At 38.4% G+C, this 13,759-nt stretch overlaps 1 protein-coding gene across 7 annotated transcripts in view; it reads right to left on the minus strand.

Moving 5' to 3' along the window:
* Nucleotides 1-6,203: 6,203 nt before the first annotated feature.
* Nucleotides 6,204-13,759, minus strand: part of ANKS1B (ankyrin repeat and sterile alpha motif domain containing 1B) — a 446,786-nt gene continuing 439,230 nt past the window's right edge. For 4 of the 7 annotated variants that reach the window (XM_074870829.1, XM_074870830.1, XM_074870832.1 and 1 more), the window contains 3 exons: nucleotides 9,313-9,480; nucleotides 8,035-8,123; nucleotides 6,204-7,837 (listed from right to left, as the gene is read on the minus strand). In XM_074870829.1, the coding sequence (XP_074726930.1) occupies nucleotides 7,801-7,837; nucleotides 8,035-8,123; nucleotides 9,313-9,480 (294 nt within the window). In that variant the 3' untranslated portion in view covers nucleotides 6,204-7,800. Of the gene's footprint in view, nucleotides 8,124-9,312; nucleotides 9,481-13,759 lie in introns of all 7 variants that reach the window. The other 3 variants (XM_074870835.1, XM_074870834.1, XM_074870833.1) reach the window with 2 other exon arrangements.

Raw genomic sequence — 13,759 nt, forward strand, 5'->3', positions numbered from 1 at the left:
TCTTGAAAAGCAAACCCTTATGAAATCAAATTATGAAATCAAATTCAAGATGCAAAAATTAGCAGTTTTCCAGGTGACACTGATTGTACTTTGCTTGTATATTCCTTGTATAACAGGGTCTCACCTCATTCAGGGAGGTACAGGTTTGGAATAATTCCAGCAAAACAATTTTTGGCATAGTTGGGAACATAGATGTAATGTAGGATGGTGTTAAAGCTTGGAATCATTGAAAAGGGTCCAAGGAGTCACAGTTCCGCAGATGTGAAAAAACCCGCTGAATGAGATGCTATCTTACATGGCATCCCTTAAAAAGAGGTGTAGAAGCTGCAGTGAAACACAGATAAATATATTAGGAGATGTTTGTGATATTTTAGAGCGTAAATTACAAAGCAAAGTATAGGAAATACTGATAGGGGTTTGTACACCAATGAGTGAAATATCAATAATCAAAGTAAGTAAGAGGTCATTAAACCTATGCAATTAACAAAAAGCAGCTTATTCCATTGATCACAGTGACATAGTTGATCACATTGATCACAGTGACATATGATGGAAAGACAAAATATTTGGAATATATTAATCACAGGGATAGGAAGTTTATAATCTTAACAGGGCAGGTGGCAAGGATGCATTTCTTCAAACTAAAGAATTTTGAATCCACAAGTCCAAATAATAAATAACCAAATGTGTGAGATGGATAAGATGAAGCGTCCTTTGAATCATGCCTGGTGAAATTTATCATGTCTTGAAAAAATGAGAAATTTCTAAAGGATTGTAAATCATGACAATTGTGGTGTTTTGAAAGAGGTGACCAAGGCAACTATTGACCTGAAGTCAGTCCCAAGTAAAACAATGGAATGTCAGATTTAAGGTTATATGGAAAAGTAGATCCCACTCTGAACATCACAGCATTTTTCTGGGTGTTTCTGATTGTTGTGGTCTTACGAGAGACTGGTTTCAGCAAATATTGCTGACAGATTTCTAATTGTTTTGCTTGTGATTTTTTTTGTTTTAACCCATCAGTGTCAATACATGAACTTTGATTTTCTTTAGGGAATTTAATTTATTATCACACAGTGTTTTGATTTAAAAGAGCTTCTATTCTATAGCACTGTTAGAGAACATATTAGATCAATTAAAATAGGGGTCACATTATTGGTATAGTGTTATTTAATGTTTTTGTCCATGATCTATAAAACCTTTGATCATAATGCTGCAGATGATATAAATTGGCTAGAATGAATTGCAAGAATAAGTAGCTATCACAATATGATGTGTGTCTGCTTTCAACATCCAACAGCATGTTTTTGTTACCTTATGGACAAAGTATATTTTTGCCATACATAGTGAACTTAAGAATGCCAGTGATATCATCTTGAAAATGGCGGTGTGGAAATGAAAGTGGATGGTATCATCCATACAAACTCCAAGGTGTCTGCAGTGATACATAAGTGGCTTGTGGGTACATAAAGAGGATCTGAAGGAGGGAGGAAAAAATGTATGTGCTTCATTAAGGCATCAGCTGGAGTGGGACATATAGCTCTGGTATTTGTATTTCATAGGCAAAATGGAGTCAACCAAAATTTAGAAGAGGACCACAAAAAGCGATCCATGGGCTGGGCAAAAGTCTTGCAGTGTAAAGTTTGAGTTGAATTTATTTTACTGAATTGGAGAGACAGCTGAGAAATGATCTAATAGTGAGGTGTGGGAGAGAGGTGGGACAATTCAGCCTTGCTGACATGACAAAAGAATAACAAGTTCTATTGACTGGAATTAAAAAACACCTTGTAAAATCATGTAAAGCAAGGGAATTAGTTCTCAACTTCTACTTTACACAAAATTGAGTCTAAACAAACATCTCAGAAAAACATTCAGTTTCTACTTAAATGCTCCTAGGTGTTCTGTATGCTTCAAATGTTATGGATTATTATAAAGCTAATATCTTTATTCCTTTGCTTTGCATGTCTCACCCAAAAATAGGTACGGAAATTAATTTAAGAAACCCTCTGATAAAGTTTCTTATCTTGGATCTGCGTAGTTCATGCTAGGAGAGTGATTTTAATGAAATATTAAGATTCTGGTGTTTTGTTGGTCATCTGTGGATCAGCACAATCTTCATTCTTGTACTGTATAATTTGGCCTTTAAATCTTTACACCTTTGAGATTGGCTGCTTTAGGAAGTGCAGTATTGAACACAGGTGAGCTGTGCCTTTAGGTGAGACAAGTATCAATCTTTTTGTTTTCTTAGTGCAGTTTCCTTTCAGACTACATCATGTAATGACTATACTTCTGGTTGGACAACAGATTTCCCCCAAGTCAGGTTGGCAGGGGTATCTTTCCCCATCATTTTCTGTAGTATAGGAGGCAGGCTGTGTTTTGCCAGCTGCAATTACTTAGGTACTTCTCACCTAAGGGCTTTCCTGCCACATCAGTGGCTGGGGATAATGATGACACATTAGTGGTCTCTTTTCTTCTTGTAGCAATCAGTTTAATTTTCTAGGTCTGAGCTATTTGGCCTAGGTAATTCTTGAAGCTTTACAAAAGTATAGCCGTGTGAAATGTAATGGCTGTGGCAGAGAGATGGCCATGGTGAATGATCTAACCTCTTTTCATACTAGCCTTCACTCAAGCACAGCATTCCCAGCTACTTGGAGGTTTCAGCAGATTCACTCAATTCCAGTGCACAATTGTTCACCTAATCCATCACTGATACCTTCAGACAGTATATAACAGTGTAAATATATAAAGGTAACAAAGAAAAAAAATAGTAATCTTCTTTGCAACATAAACTCAAGAAATAAGTAGTGCTAGCCTCAATTATATACCTTAGGATATTTTTGCTTAGGACATGCCCAAGCCCTTAATTCTGCAGCCTAGCAATTATCATTATCCAATAACCACAAGCAGAAGAATGAAGACTGCACTGTATCTAATGCATTTGAAAAATTAGTGTAGTCTATTTCTTTTTTCCTCATGGTGTCACTATAGGATAAAGTTAATGCTCTTTGGGTATTCTCCATACTGGAGCATATTTCCATTTCCTTTGTCTCACGCTGACTTTCTGGGTCTTCTATTACATGTTTAGAAAAGATGATAACAAATATACTGCCTTCAAATCTGGACATGTTCCTTCAAGCATTGACCCATCCTTAATATTGTGCATGATTTTTTCATTTTGTTTTTTAAAAGGATTTCATATTAGAATAAATTTAGCTTTGGATAAGGAACTGGAGGATTTGAGCAGTTCTTCTAATGACTTGAAGGTAGGAATTGCCATGTTTAAAAAAATGACAAAAAGGCATGTATCTTACATTTAAGTGAGCTTATGACATTAAATCTGTGATATATTTTCTGTGCGTGAGGAGGAAGACTAAGGCCCTCAGTTTCTGTCTAAGCTTTACTTTTTCTTATGTGGTTGTAAAGTGTTTTGAATTAATCTTTCTTGATTGATAGAAAAAGTAGTTTTGGTGGCAAGAGGTGAGAGAGAATTTTGTCTCATTGACATACCGATAGCATTTTTGTCTGTCTAGTTGTTACCACTTTATGCAGGCCCACAATCTCAAAGATATCTAGGTACCTGACTTCCAGAGCGGCAGGGTGAAAGATGTGGCACTAGCAAAGGCATATAAATGTTAAGTAGGACTGAAGAGAAGTTTGCTTGTGGTACTGTACAACTTCCTGAAAGGCAAGGACCATAGGCCATTTCCCCAATTTCCCTTTTCTGCCTATTCAGCGGGTTTTTGGGCTGGTTGAATTCAGGATTGTAATGAGGATGAGTGTGACTGTCTAGTCAGCAGGAAGGAAATTACCCACCACTTCCACAAAATCTACGTCCTAGTGTGAACTGTGGCTGCAGGTGAATCTTGTATGTTTGTTTCAGTTAGCTGAGCTTGTGATCAGCCTCTGTTCAGCTTGGGTTATCAGCTCACAGGTGTGAAAGTTAACTACAACCAGTGTATTCAAGGGTGGACTTGATAGCAGTATGGTCAGTTTGTTGGTTAAGCAAAGATGTTGGTTCACCTAAAGAAATTATAGAGCACTAAACAGTTACTTTTCAGTAGAAGCCTGAGCGTTATCCCCCGTGCTTTTCAGTGAGCTGAAAATCCTGTCAATATTTCCAGCAAGTTGAGTCCTTTTTTCTCCCACTCTCTTCAGCTGGTCCTTTTACATGAGATAACAGATATCCCTCTTCTTAGATAAGTGCCCACATCTAAATAATGTCTCTAATCCTTATGCCATACCTTTCACTTACATGCTTGTCACTACCATACAGTTTCTTCAGTCAATTTTCTTTGGGCTGGTAGTTTGGAGACAGTTGAAGTTACTATTTCTAGACTATTGTCTTGATGACATCTTAGACATCATCCTCCAGCAAACCGTGAAGCGGGACAGCTGAACAGCACACATTGAAAGAAATCTAGGGCAAAATTAAATGAGACTTCTGCACATGGCACAAACTGCCTGTTTTAATCTAGAATGGAAACTATAAATTATTTCACAGTTGGGTGTGAAAGTTTATTAGTTGTCTAGAATGCTGCTTTCTTTTCCAAAGGACTGACACAACCTTCTTCATGATCTGCTAATTCTCTTCCCAGTGGTCACCATTTCATGGCCATGTAAGTTTTTGATGCTGAGATACTGGCTTAAAACTGCAAGGCACGTGCAACATTGTGGTTCTGCAGGAGAAGCAGCCTCTTATAAACTTACTGGCAGAATACCAGAACCAGATATGCTGAGTGTCTCCTCCTGCCAGCTGTGAGCGGTAGCTCCTGTGGCTTTTAATAAAAAACAGGCCAGGTTGGAGGAGTCACCATGTCCAGTCTGAAATGCAACATCTGCTTTAGGAAACCCTCCGCCTCCACAGTCCTTAAGCCTTCTCCCATCAGTTGCTTTTTTACCTTGCATATTAGAGCCCTCACTACCCAAATAATTCTCAAAATCCTTTGTCACCCACACTTACCTCACTTTGATTCCGATTTCCTTCTCTTCTCCTGTCAAATTCAGTCTACTTCCATATCATGTCTCCTTTTCTCTGTTCTCCACCCTCCCACTGTAAGACAGTGCTCCACTTTCTTCACGTACTCTCCTTAACTGCCTCTGCTTCCCTCTTACCTTGAGTAGAGGTCAAGAATAGCAATTTTCCTCACTTTCTGATCTTTTGGAAGTGTCTGGCTTTTTTCCTACCATCGATTTTAAGATTGACCATTGTCCCCTTACTACCTATACACTTCCAGCATACTAGGAACTTGAATGGACAGTCACCTTGACCAAGAAGGACTACAAATCAAATGGTAACTGCTTTGGGTTAGTGCAGGTTTGTAGAAGTCTCTTTGGATCTGAAGAAAGGAATGCTGAACCACTGTCCCACTGTCCCATGGGGACCGCATGGACTTCTCTCCAACTGGCTTACACTACTATCAGTTAGCGAGGGAAATGTGTCCCTCTAAAATCCCAGGTTTCTGCAAATACAGAAGTGTCTTATGCTTGTTAATTCTTATCTCTCCTTCCAGTTTCAAGTCATGTCTGCTGTGAGGGCTCCAATTGTTCACTGCCTCACTGTGTCCCAAAACTTTTTACACTCATTCCCTGCCCCACCAGTGTTTCATCTGTCTCAGTCTCTTTTGCCCCAATTATCTCTCCCAAACAAGTTCAGCTGCTTACTGTGCCACCTTACATGCTTGACAACTCTTTGATGAGCCTACATCAAATTCCTCCTCCAAGTTGCCAGTTCTTGCTGTTGTTTCAATCCTTTCCCTTACATCTACTTAGAGCTGTGTTGCAGCTCCATTCTCATACTTTAATTTTAGGGGTCAGTCACCCAGATACATAAGAGGTGCCCCAGTTTTATAGCCTGAAAATCCAGCCACTTTGTACTTTTGGTGTCTGAAGTGAATGTGTTTTAACATAACTCCCTGCATGAGTCTTTACAGGGTGCGATTAAATATGGGAAGTCAGTAGTTCAGTAGTGCACTGAAGAACTAGTTGATTAAGGACTATAAAGTATGAAGTATTTACCACCTGTAAACAAAACCTGTATTCTAAACCAAAACTGTCTCCACAGCAATGCCTGGGTTTGCGTGGGACAAGATCCAAAGCCCAGTGAAATCAGGGAAAGGGGAGGGGAGGACCTTTCACTGAGTTCAGTATCCTCTGGATCAGGCCCCTTATTTCCTTTAGCAATGATAAAATGATGCACAAAGCACTGAGACTGTACAACTTCATTTTATTTTGTGTGCTTTTATAGGATATAAATAAATGACAAAATTACAAAATTTATAACTGGAAGCCCAAGCATATTTACATAAGTATTTGTTGCAGTGAGGCTACTATTTACTGTTCTCCTATACAATTTTCCTTTTGGTACCATATTTTTAGTGTTATTTTTTTACTGTCAGTTGACTACGTACATATCAACAGTGAATAGGCAAAAATATGTACAAGGACCTATTTTGTTCAAGTAAATTGAATACTGTATTAAAAGTATGTCATCACTCAGCGCTATGATTAGGTTTAACTAAACCATATACAATTATCAGGTTTAAACCAAGTTCAATTATCCATTTTTTGGAATTTACCAACTGATGATTCTAACTGAAAACCTCAGCTGGATATGAAATAATAATTAAAAAAACATTAAGACAACCACACAATTTATCAATATCTCTATAATGAACTTCAAAATGATTCACAATTTGACTGGATAGAACAATATACGTTAAAATGTCATTTTTCTCCTATAGTGATATTTGTACTGTTATAATTTCAGTTCTACATAAATATACATCATGGTATTATACAAATACTCCACAGACATTAAAAAAATTAAAACACTTCAAAGAAAATGTAAGTAAATCTTATTTAATCAAATATTAAGCAAATGCTTAACTATTTTGTTCCATGAAAACATTTTTATTACTTTGGAATTTTTTTCTTTTTCTTGATATTTTTATTTAGAAAATGTTTTGCAGCAGAATTTTATCAACACTCTTCCAAACAAGCTTTCTGTGACACAAATCTTGATAGCAAAATCCATGGTTTTAACTTTTTTTAGAACCACTGAGATTATTTCTTTAAAAATACTAGTAGAATTCATGGCTATAGCAATGTTGAACTGCATAAACTATATGTAGGTGTAGTAGAATGACCATTTCACTTTCATTCCAGACTGATCACATGGAACATCCAGTGCACTGATGCTACAACTCTTATAATTTTCATAATGCTGCAATAGCAGTGGTTTACTTAACTTTAAAATAAACAACATTTGTCATAATTAATCTGGCTTCCTTCCATAAATATTCATATGTTTTCCTATAGTACTTCTCTTCCATAAAAATATCTAATAAATGTTTTCTGTGCATTATTAATACCTTTTTCTAACCATTCATAAACTCTGATCCTTTGTTACAATGCAAGAGGTTCCTATTTCTGTAGAGGATCAAAGGACACCAATGATTACATATAAAACCAGCGCACACAGAAATCAGGGTGCCTAATTTCTTGTCACTTTAATGAGTTCTTTATTCAACACAATAATTATTAATGAATTCAGTGGTTTCACAAATACTCTATTTATTAATTCTGGTTCTATTTCAATTAAAAACTGCCAAGATTTAAATAAAAAAACCCAATCAAATATTCTACTCGTAGGCAGCATTAGTGTTAGTTTCGAGACCTTGTGATTTTTTTTTTTAAAAAGTAGAATTCTAAAATCAGAAATCAAAGAAAGCACTGTGGCAGAGTCACAAGGGAGAACTGCGTGAAAAATAAGGTTTCTCACTCCTCTTGTGGACTGGAATTTTAAAAGTCTTCGTATAGTGTCATTCTTCTGTCAGTGCTGCAGGAAGAAGAACATCACCAGAAATGACTGTCAGCCTTTTTTGTTAGTTACAAGGCCACTCATACAGTGCAGTCTTCCTCTCTGCTGGATTGAAATGTTGCCATAAAGGAAAGGCTGTGCTGTGACTGCTTGGCGTGCAAGGCACAACAAGGAACAGGGGGACAGTTTTGTATCAGAAAATTGTAGTTTCATACTTGGTATTAATGCCTCTTTTGGCTTCTTGTCCAGGTTCAACAATCCATGGTAGATTCGCAAGAGTCTTTTGTTCAGATGGATCTATCTGCTTTAAGACAAATGCAAACATACAGACGCGTTACCATCTCTGCGCACAGCATTTCTAGAAGTTTTTTCTTTAAGCGAATAGAACACAGAACAAATCCTGTATCGACAAAGTCCTACAGCAGTCAGTGCGGTGGTCTACACTCCCATGTACCCACGGTTGCCCTCTTTTTCCTGTTTAGATCAGAGCTGTGTCTACCCCCAAGCTACAGGGCATCGTAGTTCGTCAAAGCCATGCTTGATCCTGAGAAGTCCTTTTGCTATTGAGACAGATGATGGCGTCAGGAAATGGTCTTTCTTAAAATTTTATGGAGGAAGATTCTGTGGCAATGGATGACAAAGGGTACAGTCATACGTTTTTTTCCCCTTCCTCTCATCCAATAATTAAATATCACAGAGTATGGTTCTCACTTTATAGCCAGTGAATATGATACAGTGTGCAGTCATTTTTCCCCTTTCCCTCCCAAATCACCCTGTGCCTGTATTCTCACTTGATTTAAAATAGTTTTCATAATTTTTTTAAAAGCTCTACCATAAAAGAGTATTTCTCTGTCATCTATGCACTTCAGGAGGGCACTTTAAAGACAATCAGTACATAGGCTCCAATGAGCTTGCATTCTTATGAGTTTGGGATTCCAAGAAATTACTGAAAAGGTATATTGAATCCCAGTTTTGGAACAGGAGGGTCTGCTGAGGGTCAAAAAAAAAGGGTAAGTAAAGAAGTTGCTTGGTCTGACAAGACATTTGTAATTTGATTAGGATACATATGCAGTGATTGTGTACCAAACAAGTTTGGTGCGGATTTTTTTCTCAATAGGAGATCAGCAAAGTCCATAGAACAGCAGAGTTTTAGAGGTATGCATTGGCTGTGATTCTCAGCACTTAAAAAAGCACAATAGATTGGAATTAGGCCAAATCAGTTACTAAGCTCTGCAATTACTATAAAAGACTTATGCACAACACTAGTCAAGCAACATCTTAAACTGGAGGAATGTGAAATAAGCAGTTATTAGAAATGGCTGCCCATGCTGCAGTGACCCAGCCTTACTGGCTGATGAGAAGAGGTGGCACGACTGAGACATGGAGCATTTCTGACTCAACAGGTGTATTTATTTATACAGCTTCTAGTATATCAACTATTAATTGCACAGCTGAATTTTGTTTTTTTGCATGCATGACTACCTTCTACTTACCACTGACTTTCGAATACTAACACGTGGTTTGGGAATAGGTTTGGAGGGTTTATTTTCAAAGCTTTCTGGGAGGGTTGAAGAATGGCCCCCTTTTCGTGCTTGTAGTGCAAGCTGATAGGCCACCTCAAATGCTTGTCCTAGTGTAAGAATGATTTCATAAGCTAAATTCTGGAACAAAACAAAAACAGTTAAAATTGAAGTGAGGTTGACTTATCATCAGATACATGAAGTGGGGTAGTACTGTCTACAGAAGGGATTGTGTAATGTAAATAATTAAAATCATGTGGTAATAACTTCCTTAGTCTCTGTAATATTTACATCTGTCATCTGATTTCTCACTGATCAAAAACAATCTAAATGTAATTTATTGTACAGAAAGTAATTACTTCTAAAAACCTTGAAAACATTGTCTCACTAAACATGAAAACAGGAGTGGGTGAGTGTGTCACTTCTTTTTCAAACATTAGTCCCCCCACCTTCCCAGCTCACCCCATCTCTGCTGTTTCTCAGGATCCTACCCATCTTGCACTACTGCACCCATCTGATGTTCAGCCTTGCTCTATTTCAGATCTCCTCTGCTGACCTGTCCTACTCTAGAGTGGGCAGCCCAATGTGCTGCTTCCCAGGGGGTATGCCTCGGGGTGCTCTGTGCTCTCACTGAACATCACGGGAGGAGGACACAGTGTTGGTGTGATGCTTCCAAAAGGGCATAAAGCAAATGTTGGACGTGCATGCTCTGCTTCACAGATGCAGTGCACCTATGCATGCATGAAAGACAGTGCCTTGCTTCAGATCCATGTTTCAAGTGCTGAGGAAACCCTCTCATGGTTTTGTTTTCTAGAAGTAAAAATGTTTGAGCTTCAACTGGTATGTCAGGGGGGCTTAGTGTGTATGATCAAAGAAGTCAGGCACTAAGACCAGTTCAGTGGTATAGGTAGGATACTTTGGGAGTTCTCATTGCATATGTGGAAGAAAACCTGTTGGAAGGTTCATAAAGCATGAACGAGGAACCAGGGGGTCAGTATAAATTTTTTTTCTGTACAGTTTTACATCAATGAAAAGCAGCTGTGAGTTTCAAATTTGACCTTAATCTAAACGGCAAGTGAATATCTATGGTAATTTTTCTTCAGGTTTGTGGCTTTGTTTTGGTATATTTATTTCTAGGCTCCTACTAGAGCCTATTTCTAGGCTACTAAGTTTGCATAATGTTTTGAACACCTGCAGAGCAAATGCATGCCTGCAGGCTTGCCTCCTTATGTCCTACCGTCTTCTTGGAATAATTCGTTAAGGCTCTGATGTAATTCAGAAGCTACCCTCTCTTCCTTCAACCTCTGTAGCCCATAGTTGGAAGCAATCCTGCATTGCTTTGAAACTAGGTGACCCCTTAAAATTCCCACATGTTTCTGATATAATTTAAATGAGATATCTCTTTAGCTAGTCAAGTCTAACTGTTGAGTTTGCAGTAAGCCAGGAAGCAATGCAAGACACTTGGAAGTACACTATCTGCCCTTTAATTATTAAAACACAATTAAAAGGATAAGCATTTTATTTCATGCCCTACACTGTAATTTCATGGTAGTTACGAAGAAATTCCATCCCTTTGTTATCACACATGTATACTGAGATAGTATAGGCTCAATTCAACATATTTAGCTCATTATACGAGTTTCTTATAAAGGTGCCAGCTCTGGTCTTTGTTAGGTCAGACAGAAAACAATTATGCTCCTCCAGTGGGATATGCTCTCAGCTGCTATGACTGCAGTTACAACAGCAAGCTAGCCAAAGTTTCATAGCTTCCCAAATAAAAATGTCTGCCTGATTTGATAGCAGTAGTCTCAAATTGTCTCCCCTTTAACTTAAGGAAACTGGCCAGGACTGAGAAACACAGGATGGTTTGCCAGTGGAGTAATAAATGAAGGACTAAAGAGACTATTAGAAAGTGTCCGGCCTTTTAGCAGAATGTTTGTTGGCTATGCAGTTAAGATCAACAGAGTATAATTGTTAAAAAGGTACACAATAATGTTATTTGAAATGGAGGATGCCTATTAGTAGGACAAGAATATCATTCTAAAGACATCTTAATCAGCTGTCATGACAGTAAGATAGTAGTAATATATCTTCACAGGACTGGCTACAGTGGTTATTATTATTGCTAAGGTATACATCAACAGGACAGGGTGTAGTAATGGCTTGTAGAAAAAGCAGACTGTAATACTAGTGGGACTGAGAAAATGTGCCGTCCGGTGGCATACAAAAAGGTCACAGGGAGACAGTCCTGAAAAGCTCAGAGATAAAGAGTGCAGACAAGCAGAGAGTTTGCCATGCTGTGCCATAAATCTAGTCTGAGTCCTGCATCTCGTCAGAAGCCACTATGATTTGTTTTCTTTTGTAGTCTGTAAAATGAAAAAAATAGGCCTGCCTGGAGCCTGAAAGCTGTGGGAAACATGTAACTGTATGGTTAATAAATATTTGAAATAATAGCAAATAGAACATTCACTGTTCTGTTCAATATTCAAAATGTAAACTGAACTGTAACTTGTACATAAATTTCATACATTGTGTACTGCAGTAGAGCCTTGACAAAGAGAAGTCTGCAAATGGAGGCAAGCAGGGCTTTAAAACTGTACCTTGTAAAATTAAAAAAAAGCTATCTGAAAAATTGTATTTTGAAAAAGACAGAAGTAAATAAATTTGGTTTGAGGAATTTTTCACCTGTAGTACTGGGAGAGGTAAATGAGGATTAGAGTTAGTATGGATTCTTGCAGGGGCTATACCAGAGAGGTAAGAGAAGGATTCCATTGGGGATGGGGGTAGAAAACCAAACCACAAAATCTGTTGTGGCAATTTTTCTGATGGAGTGAGGGGGCTATTTGAATTTGTCATGTGGCACAAAAGGAAAGAAACAGGTCTCAAGATGCTTAGCACGGAAGTTGTAGACCCCCTGGTCACTGTAGAAGACATTGACCCTCACAGCACCCCAGCAAGCTCTTTAGAAAGGAGGCAAAACTTTTAGGACCATGGTGCTTCTGAGGCTGCTACAATTCTATTCCCTGCTCGGCACAGCAGAGAAGGAAAGTCAGTAAGCTAACGCCTTTAAGCAACCATTTCTGGGAGATGAGAAATTGAGGTCAATTGCCTTGTTTGCCATGTAATGTTACAATTCAATGCCCCAGTGCAAGTCTGAGTCAAGATTCTTCAGCCACTTTCACTCAGCCAACCTACTACAATGGCTAATGTTCTCACATTTTAACTGACTTTTTTACTGTGTAAGTTGCAGCAGGCACTGCTTCCTCATTGTGTTTTCAGGCTTCTATAAAGCTATGCTGAGGCTTCAGGAATATTTTAAGAAAGAGAGTAAGGTTTCTGTCTTTTGAGCTATAAAAACTTAAAATTTCACTTGCAAAGGAATTTTTGGAAAAACTAACATTTTGCGTTTTTGGGAAAGCACTGTTGCTATAATGAGGATTTTATGGGGTTTTGCTTTTAGGTGATGATTGTTTTTTCCTTCTTTAAGATCAGTGTCAAATCTGGTCTTTTTCAATTTACTGAAGATGCTTCCTTTGGAGTCTTGCAGATGATTAGTGAGCTGCAGATGATCCGATGTGAGCTACCCATCACATTGGATGTGCAGGAATTTCAATTAGCATACCCTCTGTTCAAGGTACTGAACTTAAAATCGCAGTTGTCAAAATTGAGCACAACAGAATATATGGAATCTTTACTTTCTGAAAAATCCCAACCCAGTCCACAATATCCATCCCCTGGGATGAAATCAGTAGCCTACTGCTTAGTCATACTAGAGTCTTCAAGGTCAAACGTTGAAGACTGCTGCTATAAAAGCCTGACAAGAAGGGAAGGTTACTTACTAGTAATGGGAGTTACGAGAGATGCAGAGCTGACACACATATACATTTACACTGTTAAGCATACATATGCTTTATCCCTCCAGACCACAAATCTTTTACTTTTGGGTGGATATGGAAAGGGCATTTGTCTGTGCTTTCCAACGTGTCAGCCTTTATGCGTTCAAGGGGAATAAAGCTCAGCTCATCAAGGATGGTGTGATGAGACCAGCATGGCTGGCATTTGTTTGTAACAGCTGTGGACTCCTGGGCTGCATGAGGCTCTCATGATCAGGGACTCCTGCAACGTAAATCCTTGACCCCTTCTCATTCTGGATTTAAAGCAGCTGTGGATGGCAAACTCTTCTGAATCCATCCCTCTCTTTTAGTACAGCACAGAAAGATATCTTGTATGCAATGGGAGGATGGAAACAGGCCTTCGAAGCAGGCCTTTCATGCTGTTGCAAAAGCCATCGATGTAGACAAGAGAGGATATTTGCTCATGAGCTGATGGCTGAGTGTGCTCTGTCTCAAGAAGTTCACCAGGAGCAACTTAAATGTTTTTTTACATATTCTAGCTAATATGCCCCAGAGAGGGGACTGTC

This window comes from Strix uralensis, chromosome 5, assembly GCF_047716275.1.
Source record: "Strix uralensis isolate ZFMK-TIS-50842 chromosome 5, bStrUra1, whole genome shotgun sequence".
NCBI classification, from domain to species: Eukaryota; Metazoa; Chordata; class Aves; order Strigiformes; family Strigidae; genus Strix; species Strix uralensis.